Here is a 19767-nt window from a genome sequence, read left to right on the forward strand (position 1 = left end):
GAAACTGAAGAACATTTCCAGGGTCTCCATTGTGCAAGCTAAAAAAACCCAACAGGTGTGAAATTGTGTATTTTCAGGACAGTGATAATTCAACACTCCACATAATAAAAAGGTTTCATGCAAGACAAACCCTACTTTAAAAACGTTGAAAATCTGATTGGCATTTTCCATTTCTGCAAAGTTTGTCATTTTTATCAGTGTCAAAATAAGGTCTGGCATCATTATCCCTGAATGAATTGCCTCTTTCTTCCTAACAGCTTTGAGTCAAACCACACATTAATGTTTTTAGAATTGTCACCAATCATTACTTTAATTGGATTTTATAAGTAATAAGTCTTCATTATCTAATTCAGCCAAATAACTTAGATGAACATAGATTCAGTCTAAGGTACTTTACCTTAATTGGGTTATTCCTTACACTGTCTAATTACAAACACTTGAGTATAGGAAAGAACACTGTGTTAAGGCTTTTAAGCATCTCATGTTATGAGAAACATCAGTTACAGAGTGCTACCAGATTTTATTACACAGTTGCTCTCTCTTATTTACAGATTTTTACATGGATGCAAACAAAGACACATTCCACTCGTAACCTTGCTCCATTGCTTCTTTTGTCTTTTTATTACCATAGAAAATTTGTTAAGAAAAAGAAAACGGAATGGCTGCCCAACGCCTTCTGACTGGTAGCCCTCCATCTGGAAGCATGGCTGTTCCCAAGCCAAAATACTAAAACTTCCAGTTCCAAGAAAAACTGGAAGCTGTTCACATTGTCAGCATCTGATTCTTACAGTGTGCACCCAAGAGCCACTAGGTGGGACGGATGAAAGAAGAAAGTGGACTCAGTTCAGCATTTCCTCTTATTAGATAAATTCTTCTTTATTTATAGCCCCCTTTTCTGTCAAAAATGGTGATCAAGGCTAGAGATTTGAGTGAAACCCCTTATTCAGGTTAGTGGTGGACATAAAGTCCCTATACAGACATTTTAACATATTTACTATTGATTTTATCTGCTATTGCATGCAGGTACAATATAAATATCTTATTGTATTTTAAAAGTCCTACAAGCCATGCAAAATGTATGTTTTAAAAATCAAAAGTGAGGGATTGAGATCATACTAGCATTCCTCACCTCCCAGCAGACTACGTTAGATTTCACCCCCCACTGCCCTACAAGGGCGTGAGAAAAAAAGTGTGCATATTCTAAGCAGCAATGCTTTTCTCAAACCATTTATTTTATTACATTTAAAATAAATTTTAGGCCACCTTTAAGGGTAAAACTCTCAATTTTCAAACTCCTAAAAGCTTGTCTGCCTCCAGCCACAATAAGCGTAAACATACAGTAATTGCTAGCAAGCTACTTAAATGATTCATAATTTGAAAAGAGAAGTTCAAAGTCAAGTATCTAAATATTATGTACTGTGAAATTCATGTTCTTGTAGACAAACTTATGTTATTATAACTTCAAATCATAGAAAAGTTCCCGCATTTCAAACATTAGACCACCAGTCATTTTAACACACAGGGAGAAAAACTGTTTCTTCTCATCTGTTCCCACGTTTATATTGAGCAGTTTGTAAATGTTCATCTCATAAATCAAATACAAAGCGTGTCAGACATCTCAAGCAAACACTCAGCTGACATTCCCAAGGATTAGAAATCACTGCTTACTTGGAAGTTGTTCATTAGCCCATAAAGACAGCCCCCCTTTTCACAGGAGGAGAAATCGAAGTTCAGCTTACAAGCAGCAGTAGTACAGTTTGTCAGCTCAGTGATAATTGTGTCATTAATGCTCCCCGTGGCATCCCGAACAACACAAGCACCTAGAGCAGAGGGAACAGAAGCAATGATCTTCTAAGCAATAAAGCAAACTACATTATAGCTGTTTCAATATATTCCACTGAAAAAGGACAATTCAATTAAGTTACTTTTAGAATACTTATGTAAAACACATACACCAACAACCTCCCATATCTCTAAAATCTATAAAATGATAAAGCCCAAGTAGTCATGAAACTGAGTTTAGAGCTTAGTTCTGAGCAATAACTTCCAATGAACTGAGTTCAATGGAAGTTACTTTCAGGTAAGAGTATATAGGATTGCAGACCTAGGTACTGTTAAAGCAGGGATGACCACAACAAAGACATAAAAGCTTTATTCAGCCTGCAAGCCCCTGAAGCATCTTAAGAATATCAACTTTTATAACTGAGACATGATGAAAGTGTGCTAAAAAGTAAGTAAGATAAATAATATAGCTTCAAGCATATATTTTGAATGTAACAATTTCAGAGCTGGACTCATGAATCTAAGGTCTCTTTAGGTATTTGAAATACCAAGATTGTCATTTCAAATAACTGGAAACTTTCCAAAATGCTATACATTCTATTCAGAAGATAAAGAGATACACATAAGGCCCAGCACCAAAGTTAACAAAACAAATGCTAGTGCTGAGTTAGCATCTAACAGCTGATGTTCTGCACAAGTTCCGTTTTAGTTTGAAGACAGACAATGGCTCAGTTCAGACAACACGTTTCTCTACACAATGGGAAAACTCCATTCAATGGTTGAGTTTTTAGAGGATACTCACCACACATGTTCTAACTCCATCCTTGTGTGACTGTGGGTTCCCAGGGAGTTGAATAAAAGGCAATGTTTGATTGACAGTTCCTCCACCTTCTCTCCTCTCCCAGTGCTGATAGCATACCATCAGCCATTGCTGGGGGGGGGGGGAACAATCCCCGAGGCTCTCCTACAGTAGGGTGACCATATGAAAAGGAGGACAGGGCTCCTGTATCTTTAACAGTTGTATTAAAATGGGAATTTCAGCAGGTGTCATTTGTATATATGGGGAACCTGGTGAAATTTCCTCTTCATCACCACAGTTAAAGCAGCAGGTGGCCTGCCCTCTTTTAAATCTGATCACTCTAGTATAGCTCCTGCAGCTTTAACTGTGGTGATGAAGAGGGAATTTCACCAGGTTCTCCATATATACAAATGACTCCTGCTGAAACTCCCTTTTCTATGCAACTGTTAAAGATACAGGAGCCCTGTCCTCCTTTTCATATGGTCACCCTATCCTACAGCAGTACTCCTTCCTTTCACCGCTCTTGCCAGAGAACTATGTAGCCAGTGGGAAAAGTCCACTCAACGCAACAGGAAACTCCATGGAGTCCTCCACACAACACAATGATTGTGAAGGAACTCTCCTCTGTATAGCACGGATATTCAGCATGGAGTATTTTTTTTTAAAAAAAACTCCACCGTGGGGTGGAGTTTTCCCTCCAGACAACACATTTCTCAATGGTGGTATAAAAACTCCACCACCGAGTTCTAAAACACCATAGAGAGACATGTTGTCTGAACTGCGCCAACATAAACATTTGCCAAGATGCCCAAAAGTGGTAAGCCAGAAGAGGTAATTGGACCATTATATGGAGGAATTCCTGTATATTTGTCTTACAGTTCCATTAGGCTGCTTTTAATTTTTATGACATGAATTTGTGTATTTTGTACGGTTATTTTTTTAAAATGTTTTTAAATACTATGTATCCGATGTAGTATGTTTCTTCACAGTTTAGCTGTTGAGTGTGGTTTCCATTTATGTTTTCTAAAGAATTAATTGGACTTCTATTACTTTTTAGTGCATTTATATATCACTTCTTGAGAGCCTTGGCTATTGGGCAGTACAGAAATGTAATAAATAAATAAATAACTTTGTGTGGGTTGAGAGAAATGTAGGATCTTTTTGGATGAGCTGTCTTCTCATTCCAATCAGCCTTAGAAGCCATGTTGCCTCACTGTGTAAGATATGGAAAAAGAGAGAGAGAGAGAGAAATCTTTTCACTAGTGGTGCTCAGGATTGTGGACGGCTCTCAAAGGGACATTTGTTTGGTTTGCTCCTATTAAAATCCAAACAATTAGCTGATATTCTGTTACTCAGAATAACATCTTTCACTGTGCTTGTGTTCTTATGTTGGTTTTAATGATATTTTGTTTATATTCTGATTTAAGCTGCCTTGCAGATCAGTGTGATAAAAAGACAGTATATATATTTGTATACATACATCTAGAGAGGAATCTAAGGAAATAAATCTATAGCACGGCTCCTCTGGAGACCCAAGGGTCACTAAAAGTGTCTACTGAGCTTATACAGGGAGAAATACTTTCTGACCTATATTAGACCCAGGTTGCTTAGAGTTTGAATTGGGCCAATAAAAATTCTCATGCGGTTCATACAAACTGAATTGAAAATCAGAAAATACAATTAGTAGTTAAATTAATTGTGGGTTTAACCTACGATTAACCGACAGTGTCAGGTAGCAACCCCCAATTGGGGGACAAATATTCAAAAAGGCTGCTGAACATGCCCAAGCAAATCATAGGTTTATTAACCTATGGTTTGCCACCATTAAATGTGAACAGCCCCATAGCACTGCAGCTCAACTTTATATTTTGTGAAGTCATTTACCTACTGATACTGCAATTCCTATGTAAACCACTGTAGTAATTAAGATGGCCAGCAGTGTCCCTTTAGGTATGGCTGATTGAGGATCCTGGGGGGAAAAAAGTGAAGATATGAATCCAAGAACAGTTCAAATTGGCTAAATACGCAACAGAACAACTAAAAACCACTTACCGCAAGATCACCTGAGATATTTGCACCAGCTAGAATGCCTGTTGCAGCTGGGAAAAATATAGCAAATACTGAAAAGAAAGTTTCGTGTTCTCGGAAATCTGGTCCAAAATTCTCAGAAAATATTTCAGCTGTTAGAAAGGAATACAGAAAAAAAGAAAAGAAAAAAGAATATTCGACTGTTCTGTGTTCATATAATACTCACAACAGTCCACCAAATTAGTTACAAGTAAAATTAGAGGGAGACTACAGTAGAAATATTACATATAAATTGAAAGGTAGGGTTTTGTTTTTATAATGGTTTGAGAAGTGTTTCTAACACACACACACACACACACACCACATACCTTAAACAGCCCTTCCTACACAGCATGAAGGCTGGATGTCCCCTTATTTCAGCCTTCCCCAACCTAGGGCCCTCCAGTTATTTTCTACCACAACTCCCAGCACTCCTGACCACTGACCATGTCAGCTGGGGCTGATGGAAGTTGAGCTCCAGCTTGGGGAAGGCTGCCTTATTCCATCTACCCTTTTCCCCCAATAATAAATCATAACACAGACACTACATTAACTAAATCAATACAATTATAGAACAGTTTTAGAGTTAAGGCAAATCACATATGCTGTATAAAAAAATCACAATTCCATCCTTATAAAATAAAACCTTTGTCCAATTACTATGAAATCTGGTACAAAATCTCAAGAGTGTGTAGTTAAAGCTATACAAGGTGCTTCTAGAAAAGGCTTTTATAGCATTACTGGAAGTTTCATGGAAGCTCATAGGGCAGGGGGGAGTAAACAATGCCCTCTACTTGTGACATTCTTATGTTTTCTCATCACTTCTGCCTTTTTACTTAAAACAGAAAATCCATTAAGGAGAAAAAGACAGAACGGCTGCACAGTGCCTTCCAAACGCTAGCACTGGAGCTCTCCATCTGCAAAAGCTCTTAGAAAAGTTGGATGACAGCCGACTTTACAAGTTTAAAACTGGAGGCAGACAGTTCTTATTTCACACATGCACTGTGACAGCTACCACTAGAGGGCTCAGTAGCTGCCCCTTAACCTTGTCTCTAGAAATCCCACAACCACTCCCCCTAATCTTCTAATGATTTAAAACAGTGGTTTCCAAAGTGGGCAGTACTGCCCCCTTGGGGGCAGTGGGATTGCATAGGGGGCATTAAGAGGCAAGGGGGCGGCAGGGGGGTGCTCAAGGTGGTCTTTTCCGAGAAGCACCTCTCCAGAAGGTCTTAAAACCCAGGGACATTTTTATGGGAGAAAGTAGTTTGGTCCCAAGCCATATAGGGGAAGAATCCACACATGTATTAATACCGTTTAAGAAGAGTACTTTTAACAGTGAATTGCTATCCTGCACTATGGAGAGTGGTTCAGAAGCTCCTGGTTGCATTTCCAACATCATATTTGGTGGAATGTGGTTTTAGTGTGGTCTGCCTACTTCTCTCCAAGCAAAGAAATCAACTCCAGATAACTAAACATGGTGATTTAAGACTCATGTTAAGTGACTTTAAACCAGACATTGGGAAACTGGTATCTAGCTGGTATTTAGTGGAAAGTCAAAGTGTAGATGCATGGAAAGCAAGTTGTAAGCAAGCAGAACAAGAGGCTGTAAAATGTGCTTTCTGCTTACATGGCATGCACAATGAAATCCTAACATAAACATTTCTATAAGTAAATTTTGAAAATTAGTCTGAACTTTTCTTTGAAACCAAAGGCTTTAGAAAAATGTACTAGTCACATCTCTATTCTGTCTCTCCTTCACGGAGGTAAGAGGTTATCACCACTTCACTTTACTATTCACAATAATCCTGTTGGGCTGAGAGATAATAAGTCGACCAAGGTCACCCAGTGATCTTTGATTCAAGAATGTAGGGGGGAAAACACACATGTGGTGGGGAGGACAGAAGATGCATAAGTAGGTGGGCTGTGTAAGGTTTGGAGATAATCAGAAGATATACAATTAATGGTCTGGATCCATAGATAAACGAGAAGAACTCTGAGCACATCACAGGGCTTTTCTGGTTCCTCTTCTCCCTCCCATCCGCTACAGCCACTCTTAAGAGTCAAAGAAACCTTTGGAATGATGTGGGGATGGCAGGGAGGGGGTGGTTGCAGTGAGACAGAAAAATTGAGAGAACTGGACAGGCTCTGTTGCATAAGCAGAAGTGCCTTTCTGCTTATGCAACACATCACTGGATCCAAGCCAATAGTTTTCAATACAATTCCCTTAGCCTATTGCTTAGCAATCTTCATCTATTCCAACTGATTCGGGAGCCTCGCACACGCCCAGATAGAACAAAGTTAGGTGTGCATCAACTGCACCGGTACATTGAATTGCATGTTAAAAGTATTACATAGAAACAAAATCCTTACTCTCTCAAAACAAGACAGAAAAAAAAAATCTGACTAGTAGTATAATATTGTAGCTAAAAATGAAACTGAAGAAAAGCAGACATTCTATGACTATCAAGTCAACAAATGCAGCCAATACCAGCATAGATGAAATATCAACATGTTTTAGACAACTATTGCAGTTATATTTTGAGTGAATTTGTATTTACCTTTGTAGCCAAAAAAGCCTTTAGGCTTCTTACTCTCAAATGGAATAAACGTTCCTATGATGAAGTCAACAATAGCTATTAGCAGGATTACCAGCAGAACGATCTGTGCCTGTAATTTTAAAAGTCATCATAAACATCAGCACCACAATAGATTTACCTTCAAGCTAAAATTATTGACATGAGGTTTGACACTCTGGTTAATTGACTCGTCAACTACTGTCAAATATTACAAGAATGTCATGGAGTGCTTGGCAGCTTGCCTTTTTTATTACATTACTATGTCAATTGTTAAACAAGGGCAGCCATGGCCCTAGCCTTGCAGTAGTTCAGGGCAAGCCTAGCGAAGCTTCTCCCTCTGGCTATCTTCTATTACTTCAGACATCTCTGAACAAGTACATAAGCAGGCCACTGCCTAATGAGTAGAGAGCATCAGACCAGATCCGAAACATCACTCAGTCATGAAGCTGATTTGGTGGGCTAGGTGCACGTATTCAGCATAACCCACTAACTCAGAGCCTTGTGGTGAGGATAAAATATGAAAATATAATTTTAGAAATCTGTAATATTTGTTTAATTTAAGTGAATATAATTGTTTCACAATAGCCACCTAACTTGTATTTGTAATTAGCATAACTATCAAGACTGTTGATGACCACCATCTTCTTTCTTCATTGTTGGTATAACATCAATGCTTTAAAACTACTTGACAATTATTTGGCCAATACTTGATCAGTCAGTTAACCAAATCTTTTTTGACCAATCAGATACCCATTCAGAGATAACACACTTCAAAGAGAATGCTTCTTGAAAAATAAACATATTTCTTAAAGAAATAAACCTAATTTAAACGTATATCGGTAAAATTATACTTATATAACACATTCATATCTATATCAACTCTTCCTCATTTTGTTCAATTAAACCATCTAAACAATATTCTTCTTAATCAAGTAAACTAATAACATACTAAAGCTTATTTCATGAAGCTTTACTTGCAGATTCCTTCAAAGAATTTTGGTTTTAATAACATTCAAAGTCCTGAAGAAAGCATGGCTTTGGAGTGTCTTTAACAATGAGGCCATCACATGGGGGCTGCCTGAAATTGCCTCAGTGGTAGCTGTTGCATGCATACATGGTTCAGCTCCAATGCATAATCTCCCTTCATTGACACTAAAGGCAATCATATTTTGATCAATGATCCCTGTAACCATGCTAATTGTGTAAAAAGTTTTTTAAAAATGTTAAAACCGTATGAATTTAACTTATAACTGTATCAAAGTGTTCTTTAATTGTGATCCATATGATTATTTTAAGCTGTGCCCATTTGGTCTGTTTTCTAATGGAATGACAATTGTTTTCTAGTGGAATGACAACCAGAACACAAAGAAAAAGAAAGATGCAAGCAGTTCTTATGAAACAGTTCTGTGAACTAATTCATACAAAAAACTGAGGGTTAGGGTTAGGGATGTGCATCAGATCTGGCCAAAGCCTGAGCCAAACTGGGCTCCTTCAGACTGTTTCTCGTGCTCCCTGACATGAACTAGACTACCTTCTGAAGTGACCAAAACTGAAGCTGGACACTGTACGAAGCTTTTCTTTGAAACCAAAGTGAGGGGGGATTGAGTGACTGATAGGTCCACCTAATTATAGGGCACTTTTTACCAGGGACTATCTAATCGCTGTTTTTTGGGGGAAAGCAAGAAGGTGACCATGAAATAGCCTTTCTTCCAACTCCACCAAGCTTCACTATGAGAAAAAAAGTGCCTTAAATTGGTTTTCAATCATCATAATTCCATTGCTCCTGCACCTAGCCTTCTGAAATCTACCCCTGTACATTTCATCCAATGCTGGGAAGAAATAAATAAATTAGTGGTTCAGTTATTATTATTATTATTATTTATTTATATAGCACCATCAATGTACATGGTGCTGTACAGATTACACAGTAAATAGCAAGACCCTGCCACATAGGCTTACAATCTAATAAAGTTGTAGTAAACAATAAGGAGGGAAAGAGAATGCAAACAGGCACAGGGAAGTGTAAACAGGCACTGGGTAGGGTGAAGCTAAACAGTATAGAGTCAGAACAAACTCAATATTTAAAAGCTATAGGGAACAGAAAAGTTTTTAGCTGAGTTTTAAAAGCTGTGATTGAGTTTGTAGTTCTCAAGTGTTCTGGAAGAGCGTTCCAGGCGTAAGGGGCAGCAGAAGAAAAAGGACGAAGCCGAGTAAGGGAAGTAGAGGTCCTTGGGCAGGCGAGAAGCATGGCATCAGAGGAGCGGAGAGCACGAGCGGGACAATAGTGTGAGATGAGAGAGGAGAGATAGGCAGGAGCTAGACCGTGAAAAGCTTTGAAGGTCAACAGGAGAAGTTTATATTGGATTCTGGAGTGAATTGGAAGCCAATGAAGAGATTTCAAAGTGGTTCTTAAATATAAATATAAGGCTATTATGCCTTTCATTCACTTCTGACAGACGTTTTCCATACTAGTCAATTGGAGGCATGAAGTGTCACATTTCCGAATCTTGACTGGTTTGGTACCCAGGTCAAAGAGGACAGCCTCCAAATTGGACTGACCAGAATCACACCATTTGGTGCTTTGGCACCAAATCAGGGCCTAAATCTTCTGGTCGGTAAACATCTCTAGTTTAGGGGGTTTGAAAGAAAATATAGAAAGAACAGGCAATATTTACAAATTGTGAGACAATTATTTTTGTATTTATACAATGCGATCTATGTACCCTAATACATTAATTCAGGAAATAAACACTGAAAATGTTTTATAACTTCCAATGCTTCTTGCAATTTCAACTGATACATTCAGAATGTAGGTTTGATTAACATTCACATGGAAGTAGTTCTATTATACATACATTATAAAATGTAGTTTTATACATACTTGGAAAGCAATAGATGTTACAGAGACATAAGCCCCATTCATGCATTAAACACGTGAAGAGGGTTCATGTGTAAAACAGAAAGCAGGGCTGCAATATTGAGCCCATCTCCTGATGTCTGTATCTTGACCATGGCTCTCCCTGTCCATTCGATGAGTGTGGACGTTAGAAAAAAGGAGGCCTAAACTCAAATATACTAGCCATGTTATCTGGAACGCCGATAATGCAGGATAAAAGATTGCATGAATCTAGAAGATTCTAGAATCTAGAAGAGTGGGTTTATCTACGAGAGGGGTGAGCAACCTTTTTGCCCAAGAGCTATATGAGGAAATGTGTTGGGGGCTCGTGGCTGTGGACACAGTCAGACCTGGTACTCCCAATGCACACACAGCCTTCACCCAGACAACATACACCATCTTTCTCTCAAACACACTCATGGGCTGAATTGCCACATGGGCAGGGGAAGAGTTAACCTTCCCAACTCCACACTCTGATTTCCCATCAGTGTTACACTTCCACAAGATGTAGTTCAGATGTTTGGCAGGCTGGGTTGGTGTGATTTACAAGGTTTGTTTCCATGTGTCACCCTCCTAAGGAAAACTGCATTCTCCCCAGTCCACTGAATGGCTCAGTGGCAACCTTGTGGGAGCACAATTTGCAGAAGAATTTGTTAATAGAAGTTTGAGCCCCTGGATGGTCTGCACTGAAGGCCTCTGAAGGTTCCATGTGGCGGCCTATGGGCTGCCTATATGTGATGGAGAAAATGGAAGTACAAGATTAACCATTTGAGAAAAGCTGGTGTGGGCTGAAAAATTGTGCCTGTCCTTATATATGGCCGTTGACTCAGTTAACAACTTGAAACTTCGTTGAGACTGTGCTCTACTTATGTCTAAGCTTCATACTTAGATCCCTTTTTGAGTATTTGACTTCATATGGGCTTTTCTTTGAACCTAGGAAGAAATATATCGTATTTGAATACATTTTAAGTGTGTTTATGATAGGTCGAGATTTTTTTTGTACTTTAGCCTGAAGATTCCAGTATTTTAAAGTCTCATTTGAGCTGCAAAGTTTTGTTCTGGAGGTGAAGATATGAATGTTCTTCTTAGATACACCTTAAAGATGAGCTGATGCCCTGTATGCTGTAGAACAACCACTAACAAAAATGGGGAGATGTCAAAATGCATTTAGTACTGGATGGACCAGGATGATTTTTGGATGAATTTGTGACTATTTGATTTGTAAAATTATTACTTAAAAGACTGGTTATATTAGAATTCTCTCTTTTTTTGGTGATAAGTTTCATTTGGTTTTTACTGTATCTATCTATATATTGAAAGTTAACTGATTAGACTGAACTGCTGTATATTACTAGATTAGTCTATTATGACTGTAGTACTTATGTTTTGGGGTTGTATATCTATTTTGCTACGTACTTGATTTCCTTCCATGCTGTCATCAAAAGTCTTTCTTATGGGTGCATGAGGGAAACCTACACAATGGGGGATGATCCACATGTCAATGAGGTCTATAAAGAATTGCTCGGGATATGCAAAAATATCCACCTACCCGGACATCAACTTGCACATTCAGAAAACTTAATGTGCAAAAATGGATATGCAAATTTTGCACCAATAGAAAGTTTCCAGATAGTTACTATGTAAAACTTTTGCACACCACATGCACAATTGGCTCAATTGTACATTCAACAGCACTGACCTCATTCAAAAGCACAAATGTTGTGTCCATTTGTATCAACTGGTGTAATTGTACTTGGCCTCTTTTTTGTCACACATCCTTAAAAACTGTTCACAAACCTATTATTTGTTCTGAACACTGAGTGTGTGATAGTTTGCTCCAGGGTCAAAAGAGTCTGATATTTGCAGAATTCCTAAAATCTGTTCATGAACTGAGGCCATTTCAAACAGACTCCACATAGCAGCTATATCATGACCTTAAAGTCCAGTTATTGAAAGAATGTTCTACAGCCAGACACCTTACTATTAGTAACAATGTGAGTTCCTTCAAAGTTTGCTTGAATTGCTTCACAGATTTTTTCAGAAGTGCTTTATATCAGTGTTACTTACTTTAGCTTCCCATTCCATTCCTGCTACAGAGATTCCCAACAAAATAACAATTGTGATTGCTCCTATAATTCTGATGTCATTCATTTGATCCAACATAAGTATATCATGTTCCTATCAAAAAACAAAAAAAAGAAGAAAGAGGCAGTTATGATAGGGGTTGACAATATATATTTTTAAAGCCTGAAACCATTTAAAATTGTGTTTTCTTTGCTGCTTTGAGAGGAAAATGTAGAAAGAACATTTGGAGACAAAAAAATTATGCTGCCCTATTAATAATCAAAGCTAACTGAAAGTTCTGGAGAATATAGTACTGTATTCATTTTATAACAGCTATCTTTCATTACAATGTCAAACCTTTATTTTGAACCAGTTGTTTGTTTTAGAGTTCACATAAATTCAAGCAGCCTTCTATAACCATACATCAGAGAAGAAACAAATCACAGACATATATGCTCCCCTTTTCCATCTCACTGACAACTTTTTCTACAGTTGGCCATAATATCCAAATCAACAAAGTATCCAGTGGTGTCATTCCACTAGCACAAATGATGCTGTGCTAGCGGAAACTAAGTTCCAACCTATGCACAATAGGAGAATCCAACTGAAGTTACGCTTCCACAAGTGCAGTTGCACAACTGGCTGTGCATTATATTTGCACAACTGCTTTTGCAAGTGTAATGCATAACCACCTGCACAACGGAAAGATTGGCAGAGCTCCACTGGCATAGTGGGATTCTCCACACAACTGTCCAGACCAGAACTGGAAGGAGTGCAGGTTGATTGCAGGGATGAGGAAGGCAAGGGAATGTTGGATTTAAGTCTATGAATAGCACTTATTCTCTAAACCAGAATGAGGTGTCAACTTCAAACTGTTTCCAATTCTGGTTTAGAGGGCAAGCACTAAAGAGAGTTTACCAATTTAACCATCATGACAAAGTATGCTTATTTCTTAAGTAAGAAACTTTGAGGGAAGGAGACCGGGAAGCAAGTCCATAGCCTTACTGTTTAATCAGAGAATTAAGAAATACTGATGAACCTGAACCAGAATGAAATGCCAAATTTTAATAGTCTGATTCCCTATTTATGTCCCTATGTGCTTTAGTCCAACTCACCTCAAAACTTTTTTTAATATCAATTTGTTTTAAAATTGAATACCTTTTAGTCTAGGAACCATTAGCTTATGAGAGATACTTGTGCAAAACTAGTGCATTCTTTTATTCCCCAAACCCTTTGAACAACTGAGTTCCATGCCTGATGCCACCTCTCATTTTCGTTTGCCATGGAACTGGGTGGTGAACTGTTAAAAAGCAGTCATAGACTTCCATTGGCTGAGAGAACTAACTTCGTGGTTCTTTGGTACTGCCCCAACTTTCTACTGTGTTTAAAGTTAAGTGCAAGAAGCTACAATCACTTGATCTAAGGCTGGTCCCACTATTTTGACAGCATCAAATCCAAGGTAATTTATATGTCTCTCTAAAAACAAACAAACAACGAGTCAGTCAGTAATACAGATTTTCCATCACATATTAGCAGTGAATTTATCTGTTTTTATAGATCGTTCAACCCATCGAAGTGCTGCAGAAAACAGATGGCGAAATTCGGATTGTGAAATACAGTGATAGCAATGAACAAGCTAGAGCAATCAGCTTACCTTAAGCAGTTCTACAACTGTCTCCGCAAAACCAACTACATACATGGCTACAGCAACAGCATTAGCAAATGCAAATATCAAGCCAATTGCACCACCAAATTCTGGACCAAGGCTTCTGGAAATTAGATAATATGCTCCCCCTGAAGAAAGAAAAAAGAATTTAAGCAAGCTTTGAAACTGTAGATAACCAAGCTTTTTTTATGTATGATGTTTTTATACCCACAAGTAACACTTATGTTCTACAAGAATAGATGGCTTTCCTTAGCTGATATTATAAGGGACAGACTTTTCTAATAACCAGGGTGCTGTGCACTGCACATGCACCAACTTCTAGGGCTTTAACTCATAAAAATAATCATTCAAATATTTTCCCCATTGCTTTTCTAGAGAGGGGCAAGTTGAATTAAAACTTGGATGCATAACATAATAAAAGGAATATGCTATTCTGATCTACTGACACATTAACCTGTTTTATTTATACATTCAGACAACATTTACTCTTTTTCTATCGTGCCTTTTCCCACAAGGCAGGTAACAAGTACAGTAAAAAATATTTAACATATCCTACAGAAGTATTTCAAATATATATATCAATGTACACAGTCACAACAGTTTTCTAAAAACATTCTTCCTAAAAATGCCATACCAAAAGGTCAAATTACGCATGACATGAAGTGTTTTTGTTTTTTAAAGATAAAAATAGCAGCCTCTAGGTTAGCTGGTAATTATTTGGATGGCAACAATTATGGAGGGGGAAATTAACCTTTTTTTATCCATCCATCATTTACTAAATTTACTAAACGTCTATAAAACAAGATTTTTGGGCAGTGAACAAAACAAACATAGTTAAAATACAATATAAAACAATAAGAACTGCTTAAAAACTAACCACACAACTATAACAGATTTCTTCCCTTACTACAGTCCTGACGAAAACCCTGCCTCTGAAACTGCTACTTGCATTGGGAGGAAATAATGGCTGCTAGTTGCATTTTTAAAAACTCACACATGAAGTGCAAAAATACATTTAACGCCAAGTTTAGTTTGGACTTAAACTCAAAGTTTTTGAGGGGGGGAGCTCCATATCGGCAGCACTGTTGTGGAACTAGCTGAAGATGGAAAAGTGCACCCCTGTATAGGCGTGCGTAGCACATTTCATTAGGATGTGCACCCTAGGGAATTATTATTATTTAAAAGGTGAATACTCAGTCATAAGTATCATAAGTGCCAGCAGAGGCCTAGTGGCTGAGGGGGTGCGGCTCCTGGCAGAGAGATTCCTTTTTGCTCCTGCTGCCAGGAACAATGATGCTCTCTCAGGGGCAACAGTTCCTTCAGTGCAGTGGCAGAGCCGCTGGAGGACAGCCAGAGAACCATTCCCACTGTGTCTGGATCCCCCTCTGGATCCCTACTCAATGGCCCCCTTAATTCAGCGCTTATTTCTCAAGACATTAGGGTGTATCTGGGCGCACCAGCCACACACTTATGCACCCCTGCAGAATCCCATTGCCTGGGAACCTAGAATCCCTAAACACCACAAGATACATTGGTAATCTTTCCTTCCTTCATAGCTTCTACTTTGAATTTTTTTGCATAGGAATTACTCCTATGTTTATGTTTGGCAGTCCCAAACATAAATATAGGACATGATTCACAGCCTGCTTTCTTGTTACGTATGTACATTGCAAGCTAAAATCTCCATTGATAAGTCACATGAACTTGAAAGCCTCATTTTCTATACAAATATAATATCCTTAACATATAAGATGTGCCTAATTAAAAAACAGTTGGATATCTGATTATATGCCAACATCATAATCTTCAAGCAAAACAGTCCTTAGGAATTAATGATCTTTCCTTCGTACGCATGAGATTATGACAGACAGTAATTTTTCATTAATAGAAATGGCTTTAAAAACACACACATATTCATACCATGTAATCCAAACAAATAATATGACACTATGCAAAGTATGTTTTAACACCAGCTCTTATGTTCTCTCCAAGGCTTTATCACCACTTATCAGTATAATGTTTAATAAAGTTTATGGATGCTTTAATGAGGTGAAGTTCCATTAACTTCCAAGGGATGGAGTTTGTGAATCAGCTCTTTAAATTGTAATCCGGTGCATGTTTAAATTAATCCCATTAAGATTTAATTTCAAGCAAATGTATTTAGGGCCAAGAAAGTATCCCAACCCTGATATTCACTAGCAAAAATGAAATCTTAAAGCAAAGAAACACAGGAGAAGCATCAATACTATTAGCTTCGTCATAGGAACATCTGTCTGTATTCAGCAGTTAAAGGGCTCAACTCTAACATAAACTTTTCAGAATGTTTGATGAGCACCACAAAGATTGCCCAATATCTTCTATATTTTTTCATGCAACCATGGCAATCTACTGTACCTGAAACATACCGCAGATGGAAGGTAGTGACATATTTCCCAGGGCTTTCCTTACAGCATGGAGATCTATAAGCTTTATATAAATAATTGTCCTGGTTGCTGAGGTAACCACTCCAGGTGACCTTGGGACTGGCTTTTTCCATGCCTGGAAACTATATGGAACTCAACCCAATTAAGTCCTTTGAAATTCAAGGATTCTCTAAAACAATAAGTGCTTCTTATTCATACTGACAAAACAGGCTTAATCTTTATTTATTGCAATTAACTTCATCATGCTGTTGAATGCACATTTGTCATGTACTCTTAAGTCATACCACTTTCTTTAAATAGCAAACATATTTTCTTTATGAAGGCATTCAAGTGAAGATGCCCAATCTTCATCTCGAAACAGAGAATTTAAAAAAAGCATGGATCACATTTTTTCTCAAGACTAATGAAAATAAATGAAAAAGAATTTAATTTCAGAATGTCTATGTGTGATGTGATAGGCTCCAATAAACTGACAAACCCTTCTCTGTGAGCCCCTGCCAAAGGAAGTGAGGCAGGTGGCTACCGGGAAGAGGGCCTTCTCTGCTGTGGCACCCCGGCTATGGAATGAGCTCCCTAGGGATGTTCGCTTGGCACCTACATTATATGCTTTTAAATGCCAGGTGAAGACCTTTTTATTCTCCCAGCATTTTAACAGTCTATAAAAAAATTTAACTTGGTGTTTTAAATTTGTAATTTTGCATTGCTGCTGTTTTTATCTGGTTGAGCTTTTATATTGTATTTTATATTATGGTTTTATACTGTTGTTTTATACTTTGAATGGTTTTAATTTTTGTGAACCGCCCAGAGAGCTCCGGCTATTGGGCGGTATAGAAATGTAATAAATAAATAAATAAATAAATGGTAAACTCAAATATCATATTTCTTCTGTGTCCTACAAGGACATATAATACATTACCATATGCTCAAATCAAATATTTATTAATAACTTATATGGAACCTAGCTTTAGTTTATGCAGAAAACGAATCCCTAGCTAAATGTCCATTTGCAACACTTAGACCTAACATGTTGTATCAACAGAGCATACTGACTCCAGATAGCAATGAGCTTATTGAACAAGGCTTCTTGTGGCTAACTCAATCCAATATCCATACAACTATTAAAAATACCAAGCATCCAGAAAACTGGACAAGTAGATTTCCAAGATAGAAATGTGAAATTAGCCTCTTGAGAAGCAAGTCTAGACTTCTGACATTTTCAAAACATTTGTATTCACATGAGCTACAACCCTAAGCATAGTTAGGTGGAAAAAATCCAGTTGAAACCAATGGGACTTTCTTCTCAATAAACTGAGTTATGGTTGCATTGTCATCTCTTAACTTGTAAGTGCTTCGGAAGCTCTAGATACTTTCTACTATAGATACATGCATAATGTTCCTAGATCGTCATTTGTCCGAATACAAATTATTTTATGCAAATCAGAAGACCTCTGCTGTGAGGGTTTCCCCCAACTTTTATTAAAAATCTATCACACATAGCCCACCTCCCATCCCCAGAACTTTACTACTTTCAAATACAATGGGGGTTAACAATTTACAACTACAGTTGCATCAAGTCAATTAATATTTTTTAAATGACTTGCCATTTATTATGTGCTGCTTTCACAATAAAAGTTTGATACAGATGCTAGGTAAAATCATATGTATTTGCTAGATTGGGAGATTACTAAGCATAGAAGTTAGTTTTACCTCCTCTTACAAAGCCATTGGTAGCTATTGCTGAGGTTGACAAGCCGGTGATAGTAGTTACAACTGTGGCCATTGCAATGACTAAGACCGCAAGTCCTGTAAGGAAAAGATTGTTCCTATGATTATTCCTATGATTATTTATAGCAATGATAATTTTCCTAAAATGAATGCATGATATTATTTAACAAAGGTTTCATTATATCAAAGTAACAAAAATGTCTTAAACCCAAGGCATGCACAAGCTTGTTTTAGAATGTACGTAATACAGATATGCAAGGCATTATTTGTTCACATCAGAAGCAGACATGTACAGCACTGGTCCTGTACTCTTTTCAGGTGAACAGTATACTTCATCACTGTACTTGCTGATTTCTAACACCATAGCACTTGTTAATTTCTAAAAAACTACAGGTAAAATTGCTTGCTGCCAACATAATGCTACCACAGGACTAATCCTTCAAGTACTGTATGTACCACTTCCTTATCAGTTTCTACTATTGAAATAACAAAACAAGAAATCATCTTGCTTTGGAAAAATATGCAAGAGGCACACACTGAGCCTCTTAGTGGAAGTGAGTTTTTTTCCTTGTTGAAAATGTCATGGGGTACTCAGTAACAATAGTTTTTTTATCATTCACATTCCCATCAATTGTTATTAAGTCACAGGGCCTAGTTATCTAATAGTTGTCCAGGTTATGTAATACACAGAGATAGAGGCACTGTATTGCAGTGGTTCCGCCCCTACCCAGTTGTACTGGGAGGCTGTGGGGCTGTTCACATGACACAACACCCCAATGATGATATTTAACTGATGGTGAGACTGTGGCGTGTGTGCAACCACTATTTTGAATATACAATCTCCAAACGGGGTTAAGTAACCAACATTGGGCTGTTGGGTTGTGCAAACAGCCCCATAGCCTCTCAATGCAACTCTGACACCAGCTCTGCAGGTAGTAGTGGAATCACTGCAATACAGTGCCTCCATCTCTGTACTAGGTAACCTGAATGATTGTTAAAGATCTAGGCCCTGTGATTTAATACCCCACTCAAGGATTGTTGTGTCATGTGAATGTGAGTTATGGGAAGGTTGTTTAACCCTCCCATAACCCACATTCCCATGACATGACAACCTCCCAAGCACATGCAACATGGTGCCTGTGGGTGCCGCAGCTTGCCATGGGTTAAATAACCCATGATGAGCATGTCATCTGAACTTGGTCTGTATGTTGGCCCCTTAGCATTTGCACTACAAGGTGCCACAGGACACTACCTTGCCCCAATGCTATTAAAGATCTATTTAAAGCCACTGGAAGTAGTCATTAGGACATTTGGGGCATGGTAGCATCAGAATGCTGATCAATCTCTGTGACATCTCAGTTGGGTGTGGTTGTGCAGGTCCTCAATCAGTTTCTGGAGCTAGTGGTGGAGTGGGTAAGCTGTGCCTGAATGATGACAAGATGGAGACAATGTGTGTGGGACGTTCCCCTGTCCAGGAATTTGGTAGACTTTCTGTTCTAGATGGGGTTACCCTTCCCCTAAAGGATCAGGTTGTTATTGGGGGCTTCCTTGACACTATCCTGTGATTTGAAGAAGGGTGGTATATAAATATTTGAATCAAATACATAATAAATCAATTTAATATTTGGAGGCACACTTACCTATGCCAGCATGTCCTACAATCCAGGACAGTCGAATGAAGAGCATCACACCCCAGATATTCAACATACATCGTACCTATAATATCAAAGTAAAGGATGTTCATTCTATGCTGTCACACTATTTAGAAT

General features: G+C 38.0%; 1 protein-coding gene across 1 annotated transcript in view; it reads right to left on the reverse strand.

Moving 5' to 3' along the window:
• SLC12A2 (solute carrier family 12 member 2) overlaps nucleotides 1-19767 on the reverse strand; it is a 55410-nt gene that overhangs the window by 24368 nt on the left and 11275 nt on the right. The window contains exons 3-10 of the mRNA XM_063129465.1: nucleotides 19639-19714; nucleotides 17981-18076; nucleotides 13839-13978; nucleotides 12188-12298; nucleotides 7207-7315; nucleotides 4634-4761; nucleotides 4466-4550; nucleotides 1669-1820 (exon numbers count right to left, since the gene is read on the reverse strand). Coding sequence (XP_062985535.1) covers nucleotides 1669-1820; nucleotides 4466-4550; nucleotides 4634-4761; nucleotides 7207-7315; nucleotides 12188-12298; nucleotides 13839-13978; nucleotides 17981-18076; nucleotides 19639-19714 — 897 coding nt within the window. The remainder of the gene's footprint in view (nucleotides 1-1668; nucleotides 1821-4465; nucleotides 4551-4633; nucleotides 4762-7206; nucleotides 7316-12187; nucleotides 12299-13838; nucleotides 13979-17980; nucleotides 18077-19638; nucleotides 19715-19767) is intronic.

This window comes from Elgaria multicarinata, chromosome 6 (assembly GCF_023053635.1).
Source record: "Elgaria multicarinata webbii isolate HBS135686 ecotype San Diego chromosome 6, rElgMul1.1.pri, whole genome shotgun sequence".
Classification (NCBI taxonomy): Eukaryota; Metazoa; Chordata; class Lepidosauria; order Squamata; family Anguidae; genus Elgaria; species Elgaria multicarinata.